Here is a 27882-nt window from a genome sequence, read left to right as displayed (position 1 = left end):
TGAAAGCTATGTTAAATGAAGCACATGGTTAAGAGAGTAAGTGTCAAAAATTACGTCTGTTTTCATCCAACTGTTTGATAAGAGTACAGACTACAGTGAAGCACTAAGACAAATACAGAACTTTCTGTCCCCTTCAAGCTCCAAAGCTATTGTTAATAGAGTTACAAGTAATGCAGAAGCAGTAAATTCTGCAAAGAATTCCCATCTTTTTTTCATTGGAACATGAAATATGCTTTCTGAGTTGATTTATGACTCAGTGGATATAAATGCTACAGTTATCCTGCAAAACGCAGGCCACATTGTATGTATCCTCTCAAACCTAGAGATGAAGATGTGTCACTCATTTTCCTCAGATTCAATCAAATGAGTATCACAGTATGTTCAGGAAAGCAGTCTCTGTAGTCAGAGGAGTCTGCAGCCCTAGTAATGAAGAATTCTGACTTCTCAATGAGGCCAGATTGATACCATTGATGCAAAATGCTGCCTGGATCTTTACCACAATTTCCTTTATGAGAATTTAGATGTAGTGATCTGTGTATTCTGCAGACTAGGGAATTCAAACTAAATGTATTTAAGAGTGAAGGTGAAAGCAATAGTGAGTTTTATTTTCTGCATAATATAATAGCTTTTGCCACAAATGATTACAGCTGTGTTCATATAGCACCACTGGATGCTTGGCTGTATCTGCTAACAGTTTCAGATTGATGCTGTTCTTCAGGATCTGGCTAAAATATTTTTGTGCTTAATGTACCAGAACATTTGTGGTCTTCTGTTACAGAGGAGGGGAGAAAATAAAAATAAAAATAAATAAAAAAAAGCCTTTGCAGAAAAGTACACAGAAACCTGATAAAATTATTTTGACCAGAAAGGTAAACCTCATGTCTTCAAAACACAGATAGGTATTCACCCCTTACTTACAGATTAGTAAATACTTTACATGTCTGCTAGAAAGGTACACCGTTTTTGAATGCAGGTAAGCTTAGACTCTCTTTTTAATACTGTGCCACAACATCTCATCAGATGTCTCCAATCAAAGTTACTTCATGCAAGTAGGACAGCAATGTTTTGAAGGTGGAGGAAAGGTATATCTTTATGTGGGGAGATAAATGCCTTCTTATCCTCTGCACTATTGTCATATCTCTTTCCCTTTGCCAGGCAAAACTTTCAAAGGTGTTCTTCCCTCCCCACTCTCTCATTGCCCTGACTTCTCATTTTTTCATTTCTCTTGGAGCTTGAGTTGACAGCTATAAAAATGGAGAGGAAAATAGCAGTTATTTGATCTCATTGAATCTGCCCATTATACCAAGATATGAAGCAGCCAGCATTCAGCTGATTGGTAATGTTATTTATATTACTAGGGAAAAAGTTAAGAATGTGTAGTCCTACAGAGGAGTGTCTTTGTCCCTCATCAGGTATACTTATTCATTTAAAACATATTTGGCTGATTTTTTTTTTCCTTCCGCACAGTTAAATAGCAGTTTTCTGATGAAGCTCAAATTGTGATTGAAATATGGAATTAAGGTGGGGAGGTCTGAAATATTTCTCAGACTTTGAAGCTACCTCCTTTGAAGACATTTGAGAAACTTGATTTGTATTTGGAGGGATGGAGTTTTAAACTCTGACTTAGTTTTCTTCACAGATATTTTTTTGAAAGTTAATTCCAGGACTTCATCAAATTTCTGTCACTTGCATCTCCATGTTAGCTATGTAACTGATATATGGGGTAGTTCCTAAAAAAGTTGGGTCGTCATTATTCAAGCATTGCAGCATATACACCAAATACATTTGTGGCATACTGCTACCTGCAAAGGTCCAGGAAACAAGTATTTTAGATGTGCCTTCTCAGACTTCTGGGAAGATCAAGTTTTTATTTCTTTGCTAGTTAATAGTTTATTTAAGTTTATATAGCAATATATTTATTACCATTAATACTCCAATATTAAATATATTGTGTTACCTTTTCGGCAGCTGCTTGGGAGGCTTCTAGATTCCTTTAACCTACTAGTTAGTTATACATACATCACCTGTATAATCACAACGTTTTTAGTAGGTATTAAATGTGTGTGCTTGTGTTGCAGTAATTTCTTTCTAATTCTCTTTGATTTTCCCAAGCAGTAAAGCTATATCCTTTAAGGCAAAGAACTACATGTTGACTGATTAATTACAGTTTTAAGAATGACTTCATATATAACATCTGCAAAGAATCTGTCTAAAAAATATTTAATCAAACAAGTATTAAAATACATTCATCCTCTAAAGGTTATACAAAGATACATAAGCCTTATTATGCTTTTTAAATACCTATTAATGGTACATTCATTTTGTTTGCTATTGAAGTACAGTATTACACATTTTCATCTCTTTATTTTGATGCTATATTTTAATTGGTAATTTCTGCAATATTTTAGGTATTTATTTTGGACAGAGTGGGGACAAACTCCTTGCATAGGGAAGGCACACTTAGATGGGTCTGAGAAGGTTGTGCTTGTGAGCCTGGGGATTGTGTGGCCTAATGGAATTTCCATTGACTATGAGGTTAGTTTCTTTGTCTTCCAGTATACATTAAAATGTACAATATTTTTTATGTTTCATTAAAGTCAATTGGTCTATCGCTTTGGTGTAATCTTAATAACTCTTAATGAAATACTTGGACAAGACTGTTGATGTTTCCTTTAAAATTAATCTTTAGGAAAATAAATTATATTGGTGTGATGCTCGTACCGACAAGATAGAAAGGATTGACCTTGAAAGTGGAGGGAATCGGGAGATTGTGCTGTCAGGGAGCAATGTGGATATGTTTTCTGTCGCGGTGTTCGGAGCTTACATCTACTGGTCTGACAGGTAATTTATTTTTCATAAGTATTTGAGTCTCAAAATGTTATTTCAGTGCCAGGTGCTTCACCTTTGTAGGATTAGCCATTCCTTAGCAAGGTCAGAGAATGGATTGCAGAAAGTTACACAGTTTCCAAAGAAAGGGTATTTCTGATACTGAAAGCTAAGCATATCAGTGTCATAGATGAGACCAGGTTTCTTCACCTTCTGTTAGGCAAACTCTCCACTGCCCTTCAGTCATTTGTTTGGTATGAATTAGTTGAGGATTGTTGATCAGACATCTTCAACTTTTTTGGCAGAGCACATGCAAATGGCTCTATTAGAAGAGGCCACAAGAATGAGGCCACGGATGCTGTGACCATGAGGACTGGCCTTGGAATAAACCTGAAGGAAGTGAAAATCTTTAATAGAGCACGAGAGAAAGGTTGGCTGTTCTTAAGGATGCTATGACGTGTTTCAATATTGCCTGGTACTTTTTATGTATATTAAAACATACAAAAAGTTAAATAATCAATGATTTATGGCAATAAATTTTGCAATATCTCCACATTTACTCTTAAAGTTTTTTTGTTTTGTTTTGTTTTGTTTTGTTTTTAGCTAAAATTAATGTATTAAAGAAAATATATAGTACAATTTCTACTAAAATCCTTCTGGGTGTTTTCAGGAGAAAGTCTAAAACCAGAACAAATTGTATCATTCCTTTTTGTTTTCTTTAGGAATGAGATAGACCTTAAACTGTGCTTCAAAGAGCAGTAATCTCAGGCTGTCTCAAATTTCTGTTGGAAAGCAGAATTTTCTTTCACGATTAGAAAATCCCAGCCTCTGTCTCTCAAATATTTATTTCCTGAAATTCCTTGGTTTTCAGTCCAGCATTTTTGTGTGGGAAGAGACCTTGTAAATAATTGGATTTCATTGGAATTTGATTTGTTTTGCAAATTGAAGAGACAAAAGTTATCATATCCTCTCTGATTTATGATACAAAGATACAAGTGGATGAATTTTATTCTCCACTAAGAGTAAACTTTCTTTTAGTTTTCTTTCCTAAAATTCTAATTCAGTAGAGGTCTTGAAAAACAAGAACTATTTTATGAGAAATAGAGACATGATTGTATCACCTGTGTAAGCAACATCTTTGTTTCATGTATTTGTTTAAGTTAGCAAAAGTCTTAAAAAGTCTACCAACAAATGGTAATGATTTCCTCAGAACAAACTGCTACCAGGAAACCCAGACCAAATGATAGATAGATAGGTAGATAGATAGATAGATAGATAGATAGATAGATAGATAGATAGATTTTTGAATATATATATATATATATTCAAAAACACAGAGAAATAAAGTATTACCATAAAAAGATAAACTATTTAATACAAATATTTCTAGTGTTGGTAGCACTCAAAAGTTGCTTTAATCACAGCATCACGTATCTGAAGATCTTGTTTTTTATATAGGTCTTTCCTAAAAAACTGTATTAAATATGAAATGTAAAATAAATCTGCATTTTGAAAGAAAACATTTAACAATCGATAAGATAAAGTCTTTTCATTTTTTTTCTTAAAGAAATTTTAAATAGTTTTAAGAACAATGAGCACGTGTATTAATTTTATTAAAGATTTTTGCATGCAATTTCACCGTATTCTAGACATTATATTTTATGGATAAAAAATATCCACAGAAAAAAATATTATTTCTTTTAACTAGGCTAGAAATAGTTAATGTCTGCTTGCTTGGAAGGGCTTTGTATTTTAGGATTAGGAAAATATAATTGGATAAAAATGCTTCATTATATGTAATGATTTTATTGGTAGCTTGAAATACTTGATTGCATTAGAAATAGGATAAATGGTTACTGAGGCTAAAAATCTTTCAATGTTAGCTTGAAAAACATAACTGAATGATTTTTAATACATTTTTCAAATTTTACTAGGGTACAAATGGTTAATGTCTTTTGGAGGGGCTGTCAGTGAGCCAGAAGGACAAAAGGGAAAAAACAGGTGAAAAATATTTTTTGGATTTTTTTTCTATATAACTCTATTTTATATTTATATATATTTAAGTTTACTGAACTAGAAGTAGTCAATGCTCCTTAAAAAAAAAAAAAAAAGCTAGTTTCCTGACCTTCTAATAATAACAATAAAAAAAAAAAAAAGGAATAAAAAGGCAAACAAAAAAGAAAGAGAAACAAACAACCAAAACCACACAAAAACCTTTGCTGATTGACAAATGATTAATGCTTTTTTTTTTCAAACACCTGTTTTACCCTTTCTGATGAGCCAGCCCTGTTGTGCTATTCGCAAGTGGATTCCTATCCTTCAGTGCTATTCTACATGTGCAAGGATATGCCTTAATTAAACTGTTTTTAGAGCTGTCTGTTTTTAAAGATACTTACAGCTGGTGAACTGTGGAAGCATTGAAATTTTCAAAGAGAGATTTTAGAAACTTGAGGATCTCTTTCATGTATTTGCCTTTCTCTCAAACTCATCCTTCCAACCAGATATTAACATTTCTAGCCTAATAAAAATTCAAAAACTTCTTAAAAGAAACCACAAGTGCAAACGTATACAGATAAGTCTCCCAATATTTTTGCATGACTACAGAGGAATATTTCTCATGGAATTTTGCCTAGGAACTCAAAATTCAACATTTCTAATTTAAAGAGAAAGTTAACTCTCATCCCCCGTTACTTTTGCTTTAATGTACCTTCAGCTTGAAATGTAGCAGTTAGAAAATGCAGTCAACGGTACTTTCAGACACTACTTATTCCCTGACAGTTATAATGGTTTTCTACCAGAAACCAATTTATTGAGACTGTTTTTTGTTTTTGTTTGTGTTTTCACTATCTGGAAAAAATCAGAAATGGGAAAACTGAAAGAGCTGAGTTGTTATATGGAAAGTGCTGTCAGAAACAGAAACTAAATTATCTAAACTAACTATAATTGTATTTCATACATAGTCCAAAAAAAAAAAAAAAAAAAAAAAAGACAAAGTAAAATAGGTCCTAATTATTGACAATTACTGTAATTTTAAATATGGCTTGTAACAAGTGTAGTTTATGTCCTTGAATTTACTAATTTGACAATGATTATTTAATGGAATGCATTTTTCAGGGAGTAAGTTTTTTAAAGTCAGGTTTTAAAAGAAATTAGAACAAAAAGTTAGGAAACGTTGTTATTAAAACAGTGACCTGGATTGACACAGTTTTGTACATATTAATATATATGTTTTCATTTTGATAGAAATTGACTAAGAACAGTGCAGGATTCTGATGGTATCTAAATTTACTCTTTGCCAGTAACAGGTGTTTTAAAAAAAAATAATAAAATATTTCAAAGCACTTGAAACAGCTCATAAGTCTCTATCTAAGTCTTCATCTGAATGTGGAAGAAAAATCCATTCAATCATTTTCTATTTATAAAGTATATACACTTGTGAATTGGAAAGAATGTTAATTATGTTTGCTATTAGATTGTTTACTTTGAAATTTACTTTGTCTATTTGTCATTGAAGTTATATTCTTTGCTATTTGATTTACTTGTACTGTAGATAAAGCTTAAGAGAAGAATCCTTGGAATGTGTAAAATTGCATTCTAATTTAAGTTAGTTACTTGTAATTGTACAAAAGATAGATTTATTTTTTCTTTTTCCTTACAGGTACTAATGTTTGTGCCAAGAATAATGGTGGGTGTCATCAGCTCTGCCTTTATCGGGGAAATGGACAAAGATCTTGTGCTTGTGCACATGGCTATCTTGCAGAAGATGGAATTACTTGCCTAAGACATAAAGGTTACCTGTTATACTCAGGAAGGACAATATTAAAAAGTATACATCTTTCTGATGAAACCAACTTAAATTCACCAGTAAGGCCATATGAAAATCCAGAGTACTTCAAAAATGTGATAGCTCTTGCTTTTGACTACAGTCTGAGAGGAAGAGGTTCTAATCGGATATTCTTCAGTGATGCGCACTTTGGAAATATACAAGTTATTACAGACAACTGGGCTGGCAGAAAAGTGCTAATAGAAAGTGAGTAAAAATTTCACAAAATATGTATTTTCTTTGAGTAACACTTATTAAGTCAAAATTTGATAACCACTTGACATCATAGGGTTAAAATGTCAAAAAAGTTTTAGTATACATAAGCATATAACACAACTATTACAATTTTTCCCTGTAAGATATATTTAAACACTGTCTTTTTGTATTACAACTTCAAAATCATTTATAGCAATCTTACAACATGTGAAGCATATTACTAAGAAAAAAAAAAAAAAAAAGGTCATGATGATATTTAATTTGTATTATGGTAATTTTTTGGAGCTTTACTAACAAACCTCATCAAACATTGCCTAGACATGAAAGAAGTCCAGTTACTCCGTGAAATTATCAGTTGTGTATTTTTGTAGTTAGTGGGAGTGGAATACTGTAAAATACCTCTGCTGACATTCCGTTATACCGTTCCTCGGTATAAAAATATTGGGACCATGGTCATTGTGTCCAGTTGACTCACCATTCTTGTATTCAGCTCAAGAAAAGCGACTCGTGCTCAGTGATAATCCGAGGCAAACTCTAACCTATGAAATTGTCCTTTTCAAGGAGAGGCTTACTCAGTAACTTTGCATATTCACTATGCCTTCATTCACCACATTAGCAAGGGGAGTTCTCTTAAACTCGATGTTTTATTTAGCTTCTGAATACCTGAGGCCTGTCTCTCTTCAAGGAATCAACATCAATATCATCACAAAGTCTAGCATAACTTTTATGCAACATTAATGCAAATTTTTGTGGTTTGTCATGGTAAAATTCAAATTCAAGGAAAATCTGAATACGGATGTATGAGAAATATAGCCTAATATTAACCATCTGAAAATGTGTCCAACAATAATGTAAAGTCCAAAATCTTATGCTGCCTTAAATTTCTTTTCTAATGTAATTATTTTAAAATATGCTGTAAATCTCATTCATCTGTAATCAGTTATCAGAAGCATGTACTTACTATGGTTCTTCATGTTATTTTTCAAATACTGATTGATTTTCTTTTATTTTTTTCCAGAGGCTATAGTTCATTTTGGTAGCCATTTTCCATAATGTCTGAAGTATTTTATTGTTGTTTTTTTTTCTCCCTGATAATTCTCATTTGAATTTCTACTGTCATGTTATATTGCCTGTGGCATTGCTACATTTAGCTATTTGTCTGGGTCAAACAATAACAAGACAAAAGAAAATGACTGGAAAAATGGAAGTACATTTGATGTAGAACATATTGTCCTTTGCTACTGCATGTTAACAAACAATATTTTTGGAAAAGAAAGAAGCTAAACAGCTGCAAAGTGATGAACTAATATTCTACAGTTTACACTGGATAATTGTATCATTGTGCACCTCTGGTCTGTGGTTTTAGGAAGCTATTCCCAGTCATGAAAACTGTTCACATTAAAGAGTGGAAAAGCATCTTTTGAATATGGTACAAAAGTCTTCATTTATTTATTTATTTATTTATTTATTTTAATTTTGTGTTTTTATGTGTGCATATTATAGAGGAATTAATGATATCCATATTGAGATACAGTAAAAGGAAACTAAGCAATGTTGTCAGGATGTTCTCATTACTCTCTGGAAAGCATTAAACCTAGAGATTCAGAGCTGAGATTAGCTCTACAAGAGAGACAGCCAGCTCACGAGTGCGGGGATGATACAACGTTATTTTAATTCTGGTATTGTAGGATAGGACGAAAAGCATTACATGAAAAGCCACTGGAGAATTTTACATTTAAAACAGGAGAAAGAAATATTGGTGAAGCAGCAATGCAGATAAAAATTGAATTTTTAAAAGAACAATAAACTATTCCTCATTACTTTATAATAGGTTGTTGTACAAGAACTAAAGACATTCCACGGAGCACAGATGAGAATTATACTTTTAAGAATTTGTTAGGAAGTGTTTCTACTTGTAATCTTAATAGGCCTGATTTCATTCTTCATTAGCAGAGTCAGCACTCTGAATAATTGAATGTCAGATGAAATTTTGTATCCTTCAGAAATGTACTGTATATGCTTAGGATATAGTTCTGAACAAGGGTGTTTTTCTAGAAATGCTTCAGTTGTTTTTTCATTGTAAATGAGAAGGGATATCGCATCACAATATAAAGTAACATATGTTACTATATTGTTTTCCTTCATATGTTTTAAAACCCCTTTCTTTATGCTGAGTGATCCATTTAAAATTGGCATTCTTGTACCACATATCCTTCCTTTCCGCAATCGGCATATGACTTTCTCTCCCTGCAAACAGGAAACAGTTCACGGGGCTGCTTGATACAGTAGAAGTATTTGGCTAACAGTGATACCCAAATACAAAAACAAACAAACAAAAAACAACAACAACCAACAATGGTTTAACTAGCTGACATCAGTGATTCCATTCACTGTAAGACACAAAATTTTCTGATTTCCATGTTGACTATGTTTGATTAGACAGAAATTAGTGAATGGAATCCAGCTGACAGATTTCACTAATGATGTTTCATTGCAGGATTAAAAGATAATGTATTTGACATTTATTTTGCTATATTTTGCCTCCTAAATTATCAGTAGGCATTTGTGGCATATTTTACTTTACTGGAAAGGGATACAAAACCACATTAGAATTACCTAGTGTGGTTCTTACAGATCTACAGCCTCTTTTGACCTCATTAAGCTGAGGTCTACAAATCAGGCAAAACTTTACTCTGTATTTAAATCAAATAATGAAAATAGAGTTCATTATTGTCCCAGATTTTTAGTTCACCAAATGTAGATCTTCTGCTCATAAAGAATCCATTAGCTGATGGATTTCTACCTCAGTGAAATCAGATATGCCACTCAAATATAACACATTATTGAATTTTTGTGCACACTAAAAATAGTTAAGATATATAAAGAGCCCTTTATTAAACAGGTTTCCAGTTCACTAAAAACGGATTTACAACTCACGAGCAACCCATTATCTAATATGTTTTTAGCTCACTGAGAACAGATTTACTACCCAGAAACAACCCATTATCTAACATGTTTCCAGTTCACTGAAAACAGATTTACAACCCATACGCAAGCTATTATCTAACATAGTTCCGACTCACTGAATATTGATTTAGAATTCATAAACAACCCATTATCTGACAAATTTTCACCTCACTGAACAGATTTGCAACTCATAAACAACCCATTAGCTAACACATTTTCTGCTCAGGGAAAGTAGATTTACAGCATATAAACAACTTTATCTAACTTGTTCCAGTTCACTAAAAACAGATTCAAAACTCACCAAGAACCTGGTACCTGAGAGGGTTCTGTCTTCAGCAGGAAGGAGCAATATCAAAACAAAGAAACAAACAAAACCAACAGTGTAGCATGTGCACAGTATGCCATCCCTTAACACCTTTATTTTTGTGCAGCATAGGTTTTGGGAATGAGTTCTTTCATAACTTCTAACTTTATTTCCGTTGGTCAGTCAGTTAGTAGGGACTTCTTTCTTTTTTTTTTTCTTTTTTTTTTTTTTTTAATAAGTAACTGGACTTGGTCCTGACTGCTGTTTTTTAAACATCCCGTTTTCTTTGCTGTGATGTCTCACAAATAAAAATTCTTTTGATTGATGAATTATTTAACCACTCAGTATTGCTCATGATTTTGTTACTATAGCATCATGTAGAGTTTTATCCAGTCTGTGGAGATTTTTTAAATTAACATCATTATAGCAATACATGTTTTAAATATGTTGTGACAGGACTACTGACTGTATCGTGTTTTGATCTCAGTCTTTCCTTCCAAAAAGGAAAGGATGCAAGATATTACATTTCATTTTCTTTTCTTAATCTTCCACATTTTAGTTGTGAAGATCACCCTTGCAGCTCACTTTAGACAGGTTAGACTGCTTCTGTGACTTAAACTGGCTATACATTTGTGTGTTTTGTATCCCGTTGTGCTATAAAAGTTTCTGGAACCTGTTAAGGCAAACTGTATTTTTACAGTTCCAAGAAACAGAATCCCAAGTGCCTTTTTTCCTCATAAATCATGAGAATCTTCGTGACTTTCCTGTAGTTTGTTGTCGATGGTAGTTCTGTATGAAACAAAACACAAAGGGATTATATTTGGAAAACACATTTTGATACACACTTTCTCTGTTCTTCCAGTTTGAGGAATCATGCAAGATTTACTCTGCAAAAAGGACTATTTTTTCATTTTGTGTAAGCACTGCAGAGTTTTTGATTAAGAGAAGCAGTGCCTTGGAAATCATATCCTAACTCATTTAATATTCTAGGAGGGGTCTAGAGAGATTACATACACTTTGAAAGTTGTTTGTCTTCTAATTTTATCTAATTTTAAGCCCCAATGTAATACAGGCTTTGTAGGAAATTGAAAGAAGACATTAAATACAAAAAAAGATAGAGAATGTAATAAATGAAAGTGACACTGAGCTTGAATCAGTATGTTGGTTTGGCCATCACTGAACAGGTGTTAAAATCCTACCTGAAGTAGACATCCCAGCCTTTGCCATTCTCTTGGAGAATTTGTTACTGAAAACCTACGTTAAAATGAGATAATGGGCCATTATACAGAAAGAATAGAATTCACTAGCAGTTAAAGGCACAGGGTTATGTAAGGAGGTATTTGGAAATCTGACTTGTATAAATTGCTGCAGGTTGTCAGTCTCATTTGGAACAATAGGGTTTACTCTCATCTCAAAGGGAGCCTGGGGAGCATTCTACTCTTATTTTTCTTTGTTGTTGAACACTTCTAGGTGGAAGAGCACCATTATTTCAAACTTCTGAATGTTTCTGTAATATTCAAACTGGAAGCCATTTCATATACACTCTGATAAAAATATATGAAGTACTTTGAGTCTTTATAGATCTAAACAGACTTATCTTCCATCAAAAAGTAATTTTAGAGTAGATTGAAATGGCTGAAAATGAAAATGTTTCAACAGAAACAAACATCTGTTTAATATAAGATATTGTTAATATTTCACGTGTATCCCCTTCTTATACCACATCTCCCATTGGCTGTTGTTTATTTTGTCAACTGATAAAATGGAAGCTGACTTTCTTATTAATGACATGGTTATCTGAATAGAAATTTTTTCTACATTGGATAGGAGGTCTCAGCTTGACCTAGAGAAAGCCAGTGGAAGATAGCATATTATTCCCAAAGTAGATTCTTCGTGGTTTGGGTGGAGCAAACAGCTAATTGGAGCCTTAATTCATTTAAAATCATGAAGATCAGTTGTATCCTAAACTTTTTGTTTCCTGCTAGGAAACATTATTATCGCTGTGGATTGAGCCATTAGGCCAAAAATACATAATATTCAATGGGATGCACCTTGTTTTATCCTTCTATAATATTCATGATTAAGCCCTAATTCATAAATCATCTGCTAAACTTTTCTGCTTTACTTTGATATCCTTCCTTCTCTGTCTGCCTAGAAGTAGAATGCCATTACAGCATCAATGTCCCTTCTTCCTCCCCTGATGAACATGAAACTGTGGGTCAGTAAGTCTAAACTTTCTGTCAACCGAGAAGTGAGAGAAGACAATCTAAAACCATCTCCTTGATGAACCATCTCTGTGAACTATCTTCCATCCCATTACAAAGGCAAATTAAGATTAGCTTTAGAGAGTAGATGACGTGCTATTTGATGACTAACTTGCATTCAACACGAGAAGTTGCCTCAGCATTTCTGGAGGCAAAATTGAGGACAGCATTGGGGTAAGAGTGTGGTGTGGTCATAAGAACAACTCTCTGGACATGCCCTATATACTTAGATGAAGAGGCCATGCTGACTCCTAAGTCTTTTGACAGAGTGAGCCACATGCATCTCTGAGGCTGCAGACCTTCTGTGTAGATGTGGTAAGACTATGCACATACAATTGTCATAATATTAAATATCACAGTGCATCCTTCTTTCAAGATTGTCAGGTTTATTTCTGTCATGTAGAATAAGTTTCAATCTGTCAATTGTGTTAGAAAAATTTTCTTAAGAAAGTACACAGTCCAATGACGTACCTGTATATTTGGAAAGTGGTCTCTTAATGTGTACAGTGCAAAATTCAAAGCTTAAAGTTTCAAAGCTTATGTTTATACAAGGAATACTTTCTGAAATAAGAGCCTGAGCTGCTAAGCTAATAATGCAGTTTCCTTTTTTATCATAGGTAGAGGTTTGAGACAATTTATTCGTTAACCAACACCCGCCTCAGTGTATCTGTAGAAGAGTGCAGCATTCAAGTAGGTTTGATATAGTGGTACAACACTAAAAAGAAAAGAAATGAATTAGAAATTGAGGGAGAGAGGAAAGGGGAGGAAAGGCAAAAGAAAGCAAATCAGAAATGGGAAGAAGTATTGAGATGAGATACTGTTGGTGAGCCATTTCTTTCCTAACTATGTAAACAATTACACTAAGACATTTTTGCCAGTGTAATATCCTTCATGGTAAGAAGGGAAGTGTTATGTGAAAAAAAGGCTGCTTCTGTTTTGAACTTCAGGCACTAGTGTCCATAGAAGGCAAAAATTTATTCACTGCTAACATAAAGTGTCAGATCCTGTGATGTATTGTAAGGCTTTTTACAGTCTGAATCTTTTAAAGGTGTTCCAATGTGTGCTACTATTCTTGCTAACTAAATGGCTCCAATTTAACTGTCAAAAAGGCATTTATATTCCCATTTCTCTTACAGAGCATTAAATTTGGTACATTGTATGAGGTCCCTTTCGTTGTTGAGCTTTCTTCTCCACAAGAAATTTTTAATCTATTAAATATAAATACTTGAATATAGTTGCTTTTTATTTTGTAAACAAATTGCATTTATTTTAATTGTATATGGTATAGTTCCAGTGATTTTCACTTTTCAACAAGGGAAAAGTGAGAGGCTATTGTTAAACCTAAGACACTAAGTAGTAAAAGCGAAAATTATTATTACAACTGCTGCCTTGTTAACAAAAACAAAATGTCTGGTTTATCACTATATTTTGTTTTTGTATGTGGCGGTGTATTATGATTAATGGGTAGAATTTACAGTCTGTACAGTAAATAACTGTATAGGTGGATAACGTTTACTAACTTTATACTTACCAGTTATTATTCTAGGAATATATATTTTTGCACATTCCATGGCTTGTTTAGTTATCCCTACTATGAAACTGAAATGTATTCATGGTGAGAACTAACATACACTGATCTTTCAGTTCAGTTTATTGCTAGCATTCCCATCCTCAGTATTCAGGAAAGGTGCTTTTGCCTCTTAAACTGGAGATGATTCAGAAAGAATTAACACTGTGACTGCTTCTACTTTCCATGTTTCTTTTAATTTTTTACTGATGTAAATTTGCTGATGTGAGTTTTCACATCAGCAGCTGTGGCAAAATGTCCCATGAACACTGTATGATTTGCTGACTGATCCTTTGAGTCTTTCCTTCTGGTATCTCTGTCCTGTTTACATTATCAGCACTCCATAGCTTATAACACCCTATTAGTGAGCTAAGTGTTCGCTAAGTGTTGATGGGTGATCAGCTCTTAAATGTCCGGCTTCATGTACCTTGTCCAGCTCCAAACTGGGGTTTACCACTGCCGTCCCAGAGATGCATTTAATCAATATCTAATACACTTATTTGCACAGAAATATCCTCCCTCTATCATTACTTTTCCATTGGTTGGTTAGTTCACACAATAAAAATCTATCGTGTTTTCAGTTGGTTGACTAGTTCATCTAAGTATGATTAAAGTCATCAACTGCAGGTTACGTTCATGGCCTTTTTCCATGCTTAATTGGAGTGATTCCTTGCCTGAATAATTTCATCAGGTGTTTTGTGTAGACCTTCATAACTTTGCGTATTGACTAGACTATAAACATCCTATTACTTGGGCATCTGCCTGCCATTCTGCCCCCCTACCCCGCCCCGAATCTAAAAAGATTTTATTTCTCTTTAGTTGATTCACACCAAATGTTCATTCTTTCATGGTTACTGCAGCCAGTTTGAAGGAATAGAGAGCTTATATCCATGGAGCTGTTTATAGTGTCTTGAACTTAAGGTAGTTCTAGCCTGCAAGAACCCAAAGCCTACGTTTATATTATATTATTAGATTTAATAATCTTTAATATGTAATACTGTACAGCATGATTTTATATTTTACAGATATAGAAAAATGATATAAGGGTGATTTATGGTATAATTTTAGCAAACTTTACATGTGCACTAAAGTGATATTCATAGGCTAAACAGGATAATGAGTTAATTGAACTGTTGCAATACAGAGTTGTCATATTTGATATTTAAGGTTTCTGTTACAATATAACATATTGTGTCCTTGTTATACATATGATTGATGTCAGAAGCAATTAAGAAATTAAATCAGTCTCTAATTTTTGAGTCAAATACAACTTATCTTGGTTTATTTTTTCTTTGTTTTGTTTTTAACAGCTTGTTATTGTCTTAGAATTTTATATAGCAGAAATGACTTCCTGCCTTCTGGCTACTTGAAGAGAAAAGTAGAAGAGAAATAATTATTTAGAGTTCTAATTGTACATTTAGTTAGTTATGTGAACTATAACCCTTTCACTGGGTGTTTTGCTGCTTGTGAGGCATTCTTTTCACCGAAGATCACCTGTTATCTATCATGGTAATCTTACACAAACAGATTGACAGAAAGCAGTTTCATCTCCCATGCCCAGTCTGGTAAAACAACTGACAGACTGTATCCTGAAAGGTAAGTTGTGAAAGCCAAGTCAGAGGGTAAATAAAAATGAAACGGGTGTTAAATGTTAAGCACATCTAAGTATTAAAGCCTTCTCCAAAATTCTGATATCGGTGTTGTTTATGCTCAATTTTCCTATTTTATTGGCTTCTCATCAATAAAACAAACCCAAAATATTTTGCCATATAATGTTGACAGTTCTTGCTTATCAGGTTTGCTAAAGAAAAGGGGTGTGTAAGAATAGGAAATTAAATGAAAAAGGTAGCTGAACTGATGCAGTCAAAACTGAGAAAGTTTTGACTGTAAACTTCCTAGAGAATTTTAAAACTTGCAGAAGATAGATCAAAATCTAGGAGACAGTGAAATACTATATACATTACCGAAAGTCAGTGGCTAGAACTATTGGATAATTTAAACTTTACGCCCTTAAGTATTTATTTTGTATTTGCAGTAATGAGGGAGCTCTAATCTGAGTTCTTCAGTTATTGATTTGTTGCTTGTCTGTTCCCTGGGAAAGTCAGATGAAGATCAGCATGACAATATTTATAGGCCGCATCTCATCTGTGGTATGCAATCCATCTTCGTTAAGTTCAGTAAAAGTGATAGATAGCATTTGGCAACATAATGATGTGATCGCTCTACCATTGCCTTTGTAAATCATAAGCTGTTGCATTCTCTTGTGTAGATATTTAATCAGTTATACACCCCATTGCTGATTTAATTCAGAATGTCAGTGGCAGGTGAATAATGTGAGTATTTGTATATTAATATCATATTGTATTAATGTTCCTTTCATTTAAGTATGCTATTCATGTGAAAATCATAAACTGTTGCTTCATGCCTAGAATAAATTTAATCAGTGCTGTAGGCATCTAATGCCATCAGTGTTTTAATTCAATATGTCAGTGAAACAAATGTGTTTCTTTTCATTTCCAGTTTCTTTATGCTATACTAATTCAGAATATCGTATGATGCTATGAAAATATGAAGCTGAGAGTAAACAAATCACTAATTTTCATCCTGTCAGTAGATTTGGGATTGAATCCCCCAATTGTAGCACAAAATAGGATGAGAACGTATTTCGCTTATTTTTTAAAGTAACTGAATATCTGATGATATATTAACTGCAACAACAACAAAAACCCTAGGATATCCCTTAAGGAGTAAGAAATAAGTAAATATAAAATAATTTCAGTGCAAAATGGTAATGATGTGACACTAGAATGTAGTTGCTTTGGAGTCTCCTCCAGTGATCTTTCTTTGGCAATATGAAGTTGATAAAAGATTTAGTTTTGATGAGAGACACCTGAAGGCGGCTAGAGGACCATTTTGAGGGCCACTTCTGTCCTTAGTTGGTACTTGCTTTTAATTACACTGTTAATTTTAGTTATACTGTAACATAATTTATACGAATGTTACATTTCTTGACTAACATGTAAAACAAAACGTATTTTTAACCAAGAAACAATGTAAACAAACAAACAAACAAAAAACTTTAGTAGCATTGATTACTAGTTATAGTGAAGATTTGCCTACATGATGTACTGATGACAATTCATCCAGTTCATACTAAATGCTAATAAGGGCAAAGTTAGTTTTGTTTTCCATTGTAAGAATTTATCTAAATCTTGGATGACTTTAGCATTTACTGTCTGGTCCTTATGTCACTGAATTTAAAACCACCTTCCTTATAGATTTGTGTTTTTTAAAAGTATTAAATGATTCTCTTTTGTGTTGGTGGAGTTCTCAATTTCATAAGTGAGCAACATGATAAAAAAAAAAGTTTGTTGAAAAATAAAGGAGAATTCTTAGTATATCCTTCAGGATTTTTATTTCCAGTGGAACTAAGCAAATGCACTTGGTATATGCTTTCAGCAGACAATATTTAGTTAGCATTTAATTCTTGTCTTACAGATAGTGTTTGTATAGTTTCCTTCCTTCCTTCCTTCCTTCCTTCCTTCCTTCCTTCCTTCCTTCCTTCCTTCCTTCTTTTTTTTTTTTTTTTTTTCTTAAGAAAAGCATATATTTTAGTCAAAGTGATTGTGTGGTGTTTAGGAAAACATTATCATCCACTCACAGGTCACCTGAGCTGTTTAATAGTTTCACATTTAGGTTGCTCAAAGATGAGATCACAGTCTATAAGGAGACTTCTCTTCTTTAAAAGATCACAAATACTTCAGGTAGTTCCTGAAATTATTTTTATGAAAACACATTTGCATAACTGAATATCAGATATTTGATTTCAGGCAGCCTTTACAGCCTGACTCTAAGCAATAAACTTTCAGAATACTTTTTTTCTCTTAGGTCTAAGTCTTTGAAATTCCCTTAATCATAGAGATTTATTGTATTTTTATTAGCTTTTAAAATTTTCTTTTAGAATTGTTGCTATTGTTCTCTCTTAAATAGTGTTTTTATTGATTACTTTGTTTTAGTTCTTGTCCATTCAGAACATGCATATATTGCAAGGTTTTTCGAAACAGAACATTTTAGTTTTTTCATTCAAACAAGGGAATATTTATTTTTCATCTGTATGCTGTTTCTCCATACATGGCAAACCTTCCCATGACTCTCTTTCTAAAAATTTAGAAGTGACCATTTCATTATTAATAATATTCATACTATTAGAATATATTACACACCCTGATCTGGAGTTGCAGTTTGATGTATTGGTCCAATTTAATAATGTGAATGATTATACAAGAACATGATTTCTGTAGAAAAATAAGGACTTCTTAAGCATAGAAATTACAAGTAAACCCACATATGTCTTGTATTTCAAGAGCACTTTAATCATGCTAGTTGTGGCAGGAACAACATCATTATCCTTTTTCTACTACAGAGTAGTTTTTGTCTATGTCGTATAAACAGTTTGTTTTTGAATCTCTTGACAGGTACAGACAAGTAACAAAGCTGAAGTTGATAGAAATTCAAAAGGTTACATGAGGGAAATGTGTTGTTGTTTGGTTGGTTTGGTTGTTATTTTCTGATAGGTGCCTTTCAATTGAAGAGCATGATTTGCTGCAAATCTTAGTTAAATCCTCGCCTCCTAAGGGCTATGTCTTTATCCACCAAACAAATGGCTTGGTTTCATTTTTCGAAAAACTTCCATAATTAAGGTGAGGAAACAGTCAACTTGCACAGGTATGAAAGGTTAAAAAAAAAAGTGAAATTCTCTGATGGTTTGATCATGATGAGTAATATGCAGAATTGGTCAGAAAATGTCAGTATATTTTCTGTCATCTTTTTAGATTACAGAATTGCAAGTAATGGCAAATAGGAAGAATTCAACATAAGTGCAATGGAAATTAATAGATTAAATTTGAATTATATTCCTAGTTCTGTATTTTAACATTTATCACTTTTCCTAAATTTTCTTTTAACTTCACAGTTTAGCAGAAGATTTGCAAAAATTTACCAAGAAGTATGTCAGAACCTATATCTCAGATTTCTGCCCCTGGAAATAATCCCTGGACCCAGACCAGGGTGCAAAATGGTTCACATATGCAGTGCTTGGCCTAGTGCCTTAAGGATGTTTTAGACAATCCCAAATTTCCATTTAATCCCATATTCTGTTTCTCTGGCTCTGAGAAATTATTATTTTTAGGATTTCTTCTGGTTCGTGTTGCCTAAAATACTGTGCTGGCCATGTCAGTCCTAAGAGTGATATTTTAATGTTATGTTGTCAGGGATATTTCTTGCATGTCCTGAAGTATGGTGTGTTTGAGAAGTACAGATTTCAGTGGTTGGGAGGTCTGTGGACAAAAGGAACGAAGCCTGACATAGTCCTGTTTATACTCCCTACAGACTATTGTTTCAGCAGCATATTTTTTGCCAGAACCATGCCAGAGTTACATTTCAGGAGGAATTAGTTGTTTGATTCCAGATTACCCTGGCATAAAGTAATATGCATATGGTGTGGGTGCTCAGGGTTGCAATATCCAAGAATGAAGCAACTGGCTTTCTTAATTTATCATACAGAAAGATGATACCAGAAACTATATAAACCATAGCTGATAATAAGCCTGCATTCAGGCATGTTCTAACTGGTTTTAAAGTACTAAAGTGCTTGCACATCTCTGTCCTGCTGTTTGAAAGAACTACCTCTCTTTGATTTCAATTGGTGATTTATATTTAAAAAAAAAAAAAAAACAAACAAAAAAAAACATTTGCTATATCTCAATATATTTTGATGCTTAAAATTAAAAATAATACGGCTACTGCTCTTAAAGAAAGAATACTTTTAACCCATTAATCTTTGTCACATCCAGAATTCTTATCTAAAATGTAACCTTTACAATGGTCAGAAGAATTTTTTGTAATTTTCAAGTTGCCTTCAAAGCCAGTTTTAAACTCAATTCACTTTCTTGAGTTACTTTAAGTGAACTGAATATATTTTATTCATTAATTCCCCTTCATAGGTAGGAATAGCTTTTCTACATATGTTCACCTCCCTTTAAGGGGTGTCATCTAATTTTTCTTCTTTCTTCTGTAAGAAATTTGCTGCGACTTCTCTACAGATACATCATGAAAACATAATCAGGAGATATCCAAATGCAAAGAAAGAGAAATCTAAAATACTGATTGATTATTTACTTCATAGTTTTAATTTAGTGTTAGCACTTTTAGTGTGATGAAACTTTTGGTGTGATTTGGGGACTTTCTGTTCTGTGTGTACAAATTGCATGGTAAAAATTACATCTTCCTGAAAGCTGAGTGTAAATTGTATTAATCAGCATAATATAATCCTTATTATATTTTTAGGTTTTGTCTTCTATAGTTCATTAATAGCTGTATGAACCTTCTGGTCTAAAATTACTTGTTTCTAACAAAATAATAAGTGAAGTAATCAGCATGCATTTCTGTGGTAATTCAAAAATAATGGTAGGAAATAATTACTAATTCTCACAGTCTGTCACTTTTATACATTGAAATCAGATGCAATTTATCTTTTCTGGATGTTAAATATATGTTTTAGCTGCTTATTAATATTTGCTTTTGTTTCTAACACATTTTTTATGTAGAAAGAAAGTGTGTGGTATTGTGGCTTACTAAAACAGTGTATTGATGCTACAGCATTCAGAGCTGGTCTTTTTTCAGTGTGTTTCAGGTGTTTTATAAAAGCCTACTCAGAGAATAATAACAGGACACTTTGACCCCTATTAATGTAATGTGTATCTCTGTTACAAAATACATCCAAAGATAAGGTGAAATAGTACAAGTAATTAGTAAAAACATGCCCAAGACTTCTCTTATATGAAGTCTAAAGTTGTGACTAATTTACTGCCATCTTGAATAAAAGCATATTATTTCTAATGTATTTGCTGGAGACACTGTAGTGAAAATATTATTTCAACAAGTGCTAGCATTGACAAATACGGTACTAGGATATTAAGAGTGATCTTGCTCTCCATATTTTTAAATATTTTTTAACTTTGGTTCCGGGAAAAAAAAAAAATAACAGGTGGAAGGTGGAAGTATAAAGGAACTGATGGAGCCAGTAGGCTGAATTCTGTGGTTCTCTCAACTCTGTGATTTTGCAGGATCAACTTCAACAAGAAAAGGTCTTTTTTAGAAGGAGTTTTATTTGCTCTTTCTATAACCATGTTTTCCAGATGTTGGGTCAGTGGAGGGACTTGCTTATCACAGAGCTTGGGACACTCTGTATTGGACCAGTTCAACCACATCCTCAATTACAAGGCACACCGTTGACCAGAGACGTCGAGGAGCTTTCAACCGGGAAGCAGTAATAACAATGTCTGAAGATGATCATCCACATGTGTTAGCTCTAGATGAATGTCAAAAGTACGTATTATGATGATGAAGATTTTACCAAATTTTGATTTTATAACTAACGTCAAGAACACATCAGCACTTTTTCACTTCTTTATTTCAGTCATCTAATACAGCTGAACCCTATGAAGGTTTAGTGGATTTCTTGTTTTACAAGACAAACTTTAGTATAATTTTTTTAAAGCAATCACAGAGTGAAGCTACAACATTTTGTATGTTTTTATGTTTCAGATCAAATATTGATTGCATTTTCATGGTACATTAAAAAATATAAGCTGGTTTCAAGAAAAGTCAGCTAATGCAAATGGGCAGTCTCACTCCCCCACACACCACTTTCGATGAGTGTATAAATTACATCCACAGCTCATTCCATAACATTTTGTCTACCATTATTCAACATCAGCCATGGGCCTGATGTGCCCACTGTAGAACATACCAAGGTCACGTGATTCCCTATTATCTCTCTTTTACATACCAGTCCTTTAGCATGTATTTTTTCTGTTGTTCATTCCATAAAGAGAATTAAATCATAAAATGTATCTTATGGTTTTCTTTATTATTTTGATTTTAATACAGCTTAATGTTTTGGACTAACTGGAATGAGCAGCTCCCAAGCATCATGAGATCTACCCTCTCAGGCAAGAATGCACAGGTTATCATTAGTACAGATATTCTGACACCAAATGGACTTACCATTGATCATAGGGCGGAGAAACTTTACTTTTCAGATGGCAGCTTGGGAAAAATTGAAAGGTGTGAATATGATGGATCACAAAGATATGTAAGTAAAATATAAATCACAAATATATTCACTGGAAATGTCAATTTGCATTTGTTACCATCTTTAAAATGAACAAAATGTTACAAAAATAATGTTTCTTTCTTCTACTATTAGTTGTATATTAGATCTTAAACTGAAAAATAATCTGAACAAGCAGTAGTGCTCTATTAACTCAGTACATTCCAATTTGTGAAACTCTGAATATGCAGACCATTACCATACTCTCTACATTGGTATTAGCCCTGAAGCACCACTGCACTAAAAAAATCTGTATAAACTTGAAAAATGTGGGGAAAAATGTAGAAATAAGTAGAAGACAGAGATTCTCTACTTGTCATAGGAGAATCATATTTTTTCTTTGTGTGCCAAACTTTGCTGAAACCACCAGAATTTCTTTTGTGTAATGCTTATGAGTGTGTTACTCTACAAATCTTATTTTCTACTTTTCTAAATCTCAATTTTAAAATATGTTTGTACTCCTTTATTCTTCTATCATCATACATTTTGGTGCTGGAGTGCTCAATTAGCTTAAGTAGATGTTTTGCTTGGAATATGTTAAAGGTAGTTGATCTGTGTTCACAATATTCTTGCATGTTTAGCTCTACATTTCTCATATTTCATGAGGCCTTCCATTCAGAGACTTCGTACCTCCCAAAGTACACGATAAAGTAAATGAAGAACGTGTCACTAAACACCTTGTTTAGTTTATTAGTAGTAAATTTAAAAATAATATTATTTTCTGTGCTTTAAATGTTTTACTAGAAAATACCCGTTTCTAGAGTGGATATTCTTATGTTTTTCTTCTAGATCAACAGGAATTCTTAAATCATTTTCTTACACTTTATTTATTTTTTCCTGTTAGATTTGATTTTTTTTCCCATACATTTTGCCTACATTTTCACTTTTTGGTCCATACCTCTGTCTTGTACTGCTCCTTTTTTTCTGTTTTCCTTTGGTGTTTAGTTTTGCTTTCCTGATCCTGCGCAGGATAGAACAAAATATGCATTGCAAACATGAAATGGGAGATGATGTAGTTTAATTGCAAAAACCATTACTAAAATTCCACCTTTTCATCAAGACCTCTGGCTTTCAATTTGCATCAGCAAGACAAACTAGTCATTTAATTTCTTCAGGCATTGATTGTTGACACTTCTACCTCTTCTAGTGTATCATCTCTTTGTTTGTCTTTCTGCACTTTTAACTCTCCTCTGTTACATTAAAAAAGCTCCTAAAAGTAGTAAGATTTGCTGTTACAAGTTACAACAGCATTCTGAAGGCTTTTTTGGGAGCTGTAGTGGGTGACTTATACAAAGCTATACTATAGCTATCACTGTTATCCAATACCAATACCTGTTTTGGGAGAATCAACTAACTCCATTGTCAGAAATGCTGGTCTGAGTTTTCATGTACGATGATGATACACAACGTGTTATGACAGGCAAACAATTTTTCAGGATATAGCAACTAACACAGTCAACTAGGGTATTTATCTTTTCATGCTTAGTATGTACAGCTATTTGCCTTTTCTTAATGTTATAAATAATGTAAAATATGGGAGCTAGATAATATGAAATATACAGTCATACCTTCAGAATATGGTTTATTTTCGAAACCTCAAGACCATGGTTCCAAAATTAGCGTCAAACGGCAAAGAATTTCAAAACCTTGATTGCAACCTGTATCAAGAAACATATAGACATAGCAAAACAGTTAATCAGATCCACCATATGTGTCAGGTACAGGTACCTGTTACCTCAGAATAAAATTCAGGAGAACACGTATGAGAAAGTTACAAGGTATACATGAAGAAATTTCCTCAAACTTTCCAGCAAAATTTTCTTTCACAGATGTTTTAACTGATATATCCCTTGGAAGAACAGAGGGTAATCAGGAGCTTAAATTTTATAACAATGAGAAGTTCAGGCAGAAAATAATATATTGTCTTTTTCAACATAGCTAACAAAAAGAAGGAAGGATAAACGTGGAGAAATGGAATCGTGTGTGTTTCCCGAGTTCTTTTCTTGCATTAGTTTGGTATTGTCATGTATATCATGCTTCTTCATTCAAATCTTCACTTAAGCTGTATTGACCTCACTGGCAGTGCTTCATCAGAGTTGCTCATCACCTCATAGATGTGTTCTTACTAAGAATGCCAGAATCAAACCACGAAATTGTACTATTGATCTGGTTAAATATTTCTAGGGCAGAAGTGTTTCATTCTTGGTATGTTATCCAGCCTGACAAGATATCCGGTTTCTGTAACATTAGGATGATACAAGTAAAAATTATTCCCGCGTTGTGGTGGTCTGAGATTTTCTAGGGTTTTTCAGCAAGGTCCTGGTCTCAGCCACCCCTAAAGAATACTTTAAACCAATTACCTGTTTCCTCACTGTGTCTGCTTTGATGCTTTCTAGTTTCAGTTAGGTTAACAAAGATAGAAATTGTAGGGTAGAACATGAAATGCTAATGTAATATAATGAATTTCTTTCAGGTAGCTGCTTCTTTCTTTATTCTGCTCACCACAGTAATCTAGTACAATGAATGGATAGAATATAATTTAGCAGTATTGAGTTGTATCTATTAAATGGAGTGTTAGCGTTCATTTAATATGTGGTTGCTGAAGCACTCTTCCAAGTTTGGAAGGTTATTTTTGTTATATTTGTTACTTTTTCTTACTTAAACAATATGCAGTTGTTTTTTGTTTATTTTTTTTAAACATTTATTGTTCTACTTTATCAGATCTTTGTTTAAAAATAAATTTGGCAATTGTCATTTTTTGACAATCCCTTCCCTTTTTTCTTCAGTTTTTGACCCTGCCTTCCATTCGATTTCACATTGTGGCACAGCCGTATTTGGTTGCTTAGTGTTGCTTTAGGTATAACATTTTAGGCATGAACAGATATTGAGCTGATAAAGCTGATTTTGTTTTAGAACTTTTTTTTTTTCCAGTCTATTGTAAACTATCTTTGCATCTTTGATTTTTTTTTATTTTATTTTATTTTATTTTATTTTATTTTATTTTATTTTATTTTATTTTATTTTATTTATTTTTTCTTTTCTCATTCAATATTGTATGCCCTGTAACATTTTACAGATCTGGAACCTACAACTATAATTAGTGATCTGTAAACAGAAGTCTGATTATCTTCTAACATCCAGACTACAATGTTTTGTTCTCAGTTATGTTTTTGTGGGCCTACAGATGTGATTGTTAAAATGCATTTTAGAGGTTTCTCCATGTAAAATCTTTTAGTAATTATAGCCTTCAATTTCTGTAAGACATGTTTTTATTGTTAGAATTCTGTATTCAAACAGTTAAGCAAAAATAGTTCTGAAGTTGGTGTTCAACTTCCATTTTCAGTAACATTTTATCATGTCTGTTCCATCAGATTACTTAATACAGAAATGGAAGTTAAAGGTTTCGCTGTGCATTTACGAAAAGCTTGACTTTATGATTGACATCTCAAATTACTTTCCAGACATGTCATTATATTTATTTGAAAGACAAGTGTGACTGAGGACAGTATTGTAATTTTGGTCAATTTTTGGAAGATATTCACCATTACACCAACGTTACTTTAAGAAGCAGGTGGATAACTCAGTGAGGCAGATCAGAAGTGAGATTGGCCAAGGCAGCTAAAAGAGAGATAAAGAATGCAAAATATTAGCAATTAGAAATGAAGAATGTCTAACTCCATTAAAATCAGAATGTGCTAAAAAGTCTTAGAAAAGATTCTCACTAAGATCTGGTCAGTAGCAGTTACAAAAAGATGCAGATCCTGAACATGGTTCTGAGTTGAAGAATCACACTGATTTATTCTCTCTATCTTAATAAATTATGAGATATGGAAACTAACCTGAACAAAAAAAATGTCCACCAGAAGGCAGATGTTTTAATAAGATTGACTGGTTGTCAAGTAATAAAATAAGATTTAGCCCATTCTCTATAGAGAAACTATCTAATAAATTTCTACTGATTTTGTGTGATTTTGTTAAATAGAATTAAAAGAAATAATAGGGCAGAAAAAAAGGTTATTTTTTTTCTTAAAAAAAGCATGCTGCATCTGCCACCTAGACATTTAAGTTCATCATGTTTTGTCTCTCCTATTCTCCAAATTATGATAGTTTATTGTTAGGTTTGGGACTTTTAAAGCAATTCATTCTTTCTGTGTTTGAAAAGCAGCTGGAATTGCGGATAATCTTGGAAATTAACGGTACCGGAAGTGAAGTTTTGGCAGCTTTTTTAATTTTCTCTATTCTTCAGCAGTATAAATATATTAGTTGTAATGGGAATGTTCTGTTCTTGATTCTTTTCTGTTGCAAATCTGATCAAAAAGAACGTATGTTTCTTGAATTTCCACATGCCTGTATTTTCCACCAGCCTATGTCAGAAGAAGTACAGAACCTATGCAAAGAGTAAAATGCCCCCTAGCTTCTAAACTTGCTAAGGTGCTTTGCCAGGGATTTCACTTAATTATCATTGGTGAGTTGCTTTATTTAAATAGTTCTGTAAATTAATGCTAAGATTGAAATTGATGAAAGAGTGGCAATAAAGTCCTCTAATGCATGGAAGCTAGATGGCTGGCTGACAGCGATGTGACAGTGTTAACTTGGGTCTGTTTGCAAAAATATCTTGATGTGCAACGTTGGTAACCTGACAGAAATTAACTGAAAGAAGGAATTAATTAAAAGACAACAATAATTTATAAGGATATGGAGAATAAGATTATTTTTAAAACCACATGTTCTCACGAAATTGTAATAGAGATTGGCATACATTTAACACTCGATGAGGATTCCCATTATTCATAATATTGAAAATTAGTATTGTGTAATTAATACACATGTAGTTGCAAAGAACCTTGTTAAGAGTCATAATTTATAGAGATAAATACTTCCCATTTGAATGGTGCTGAAAAGTCCAGGTCTGTTAATAAATAGTTGCTTAAATATTTATTTAATCTAAACTGCAAATGTGAGTAGTAGCAGGAACACTGCAAGTTTAGTATTGCAGCTTGGTTTTCAGAAACTTAAACATGTTCATTTCTAGCATGGAGAAGCATTGAATACTGCAGAGTTAGGGCACCTTCTTAATCTTGAAGGCAGAGTTGTAGTGGGAAAAAATGTTTTATTATTCCAGGAAATTGAATTTAGATGTCCTCTATACTAGGTGATTTCTTTGCATGATGACAAAGATTTATTTTAATATGGGATTGATCATATTACTTTTTTCTCCTGCTATCATTTAAAAAACATGGCACACATCACCCACGGGCAGGTAGGCTGAATAGTGTACCAGCTGGCTCTGCATGCACCGTGCAGCCCATGTGCATATGTGCAGTCAGCATGAGTAGCTCAAATTCATCAGATGTTGCTGTGTGTATGCGAATAATTATCCTCTATATTTCAAGTCGATTTCCATGAACTTATGCCATTACTAAAAAGGCCTTTGGGAAAGAGGAAAAAGGACATATAGGAGATGAAAAAAACATGGTAGCCTAGGTAGAGATATAGGCTGAACACTGACAATTATAAAAAGGAATGATTTCTGTTGGGTTGTTTAAGATACTCTTTTTCAGTTTTTATCCCAACTTACCTATGATAAGCAGAAGCTAGATATATAAATAAAGTTTTTCATGCCATCCTGGGTTAGAATTGTTCCGACTTTTTATACATGTAGCTAAGTCACTAATTTTCACAGAGAAACATAAAAGAATGAAATGCAACAAGTGTGTTTAGAATATTATTTGTTTTCATTAT

The 27882-nt window shown here is 33.1% G+C and overlaps 1 protein-coding gene across 12 annotated transcripts in view; it reads left to right on the top strand.

Annotated features, from left to right (window-relative positions):
- The window catches only part of LRP1B (LDL receptor related protein 1B), a 684970-nt gene that overhangs the window by 519886 nt on the left and 137202 nt on the right, over nucleotides 1-27882 (top strand). For all 12 annotated transcript variants that reach the window (XM_040561328.1, XM_040561327.1, XM_040561326.1 and 9 more), the window contains 6 exons: nucleotides 2409-2535; nucleotides 2690-2841; nucleotides 3132-3256; nucleotides 6485-6856; nucleotides 21164-21353; nucleotides 21918-22122. In XM_040561328.1, coding sequence (XP_040417262.1) covers nucleotides 2409-2535; nucleotides 2690-2841; nucleotides 3132-3256; nucleotides 6485-6856; nucleotides 21164-21353; nucleotides 21918-22122 — 1171 coding nt within the window. The remainder of the gene's footprint in view (nucleotides 1-2408; nucleotides 2536-2689; nucleotides 2842-3131; nucleotides 3257-6484; nucleotides 6857-21163; nucleotides 21354-21917; nucleotides 22123-27882) is intronic.

The sequence above is a fragment of the Cygnus olor genome, chromosome 6 (genome assembly GCF_009769625.2).
Source record: "Cygnus olor isolate bCygOlo1 chromosome 6, bCygOlo1.pri.v2, whole genome shotgun sequence".
Taxonomy (NCBI): domain Eukaryota; kingdom Metazoa; phylum Chordata; class Aves; order Anseriformes; family Anatidae; genus Cygnus; species Cygnus olor.
The sequence above is the reverse complement of the archived record's forward strand: the minus strand, read 5'-3'. Positions and strand labels throughout refer to the sequence as shown.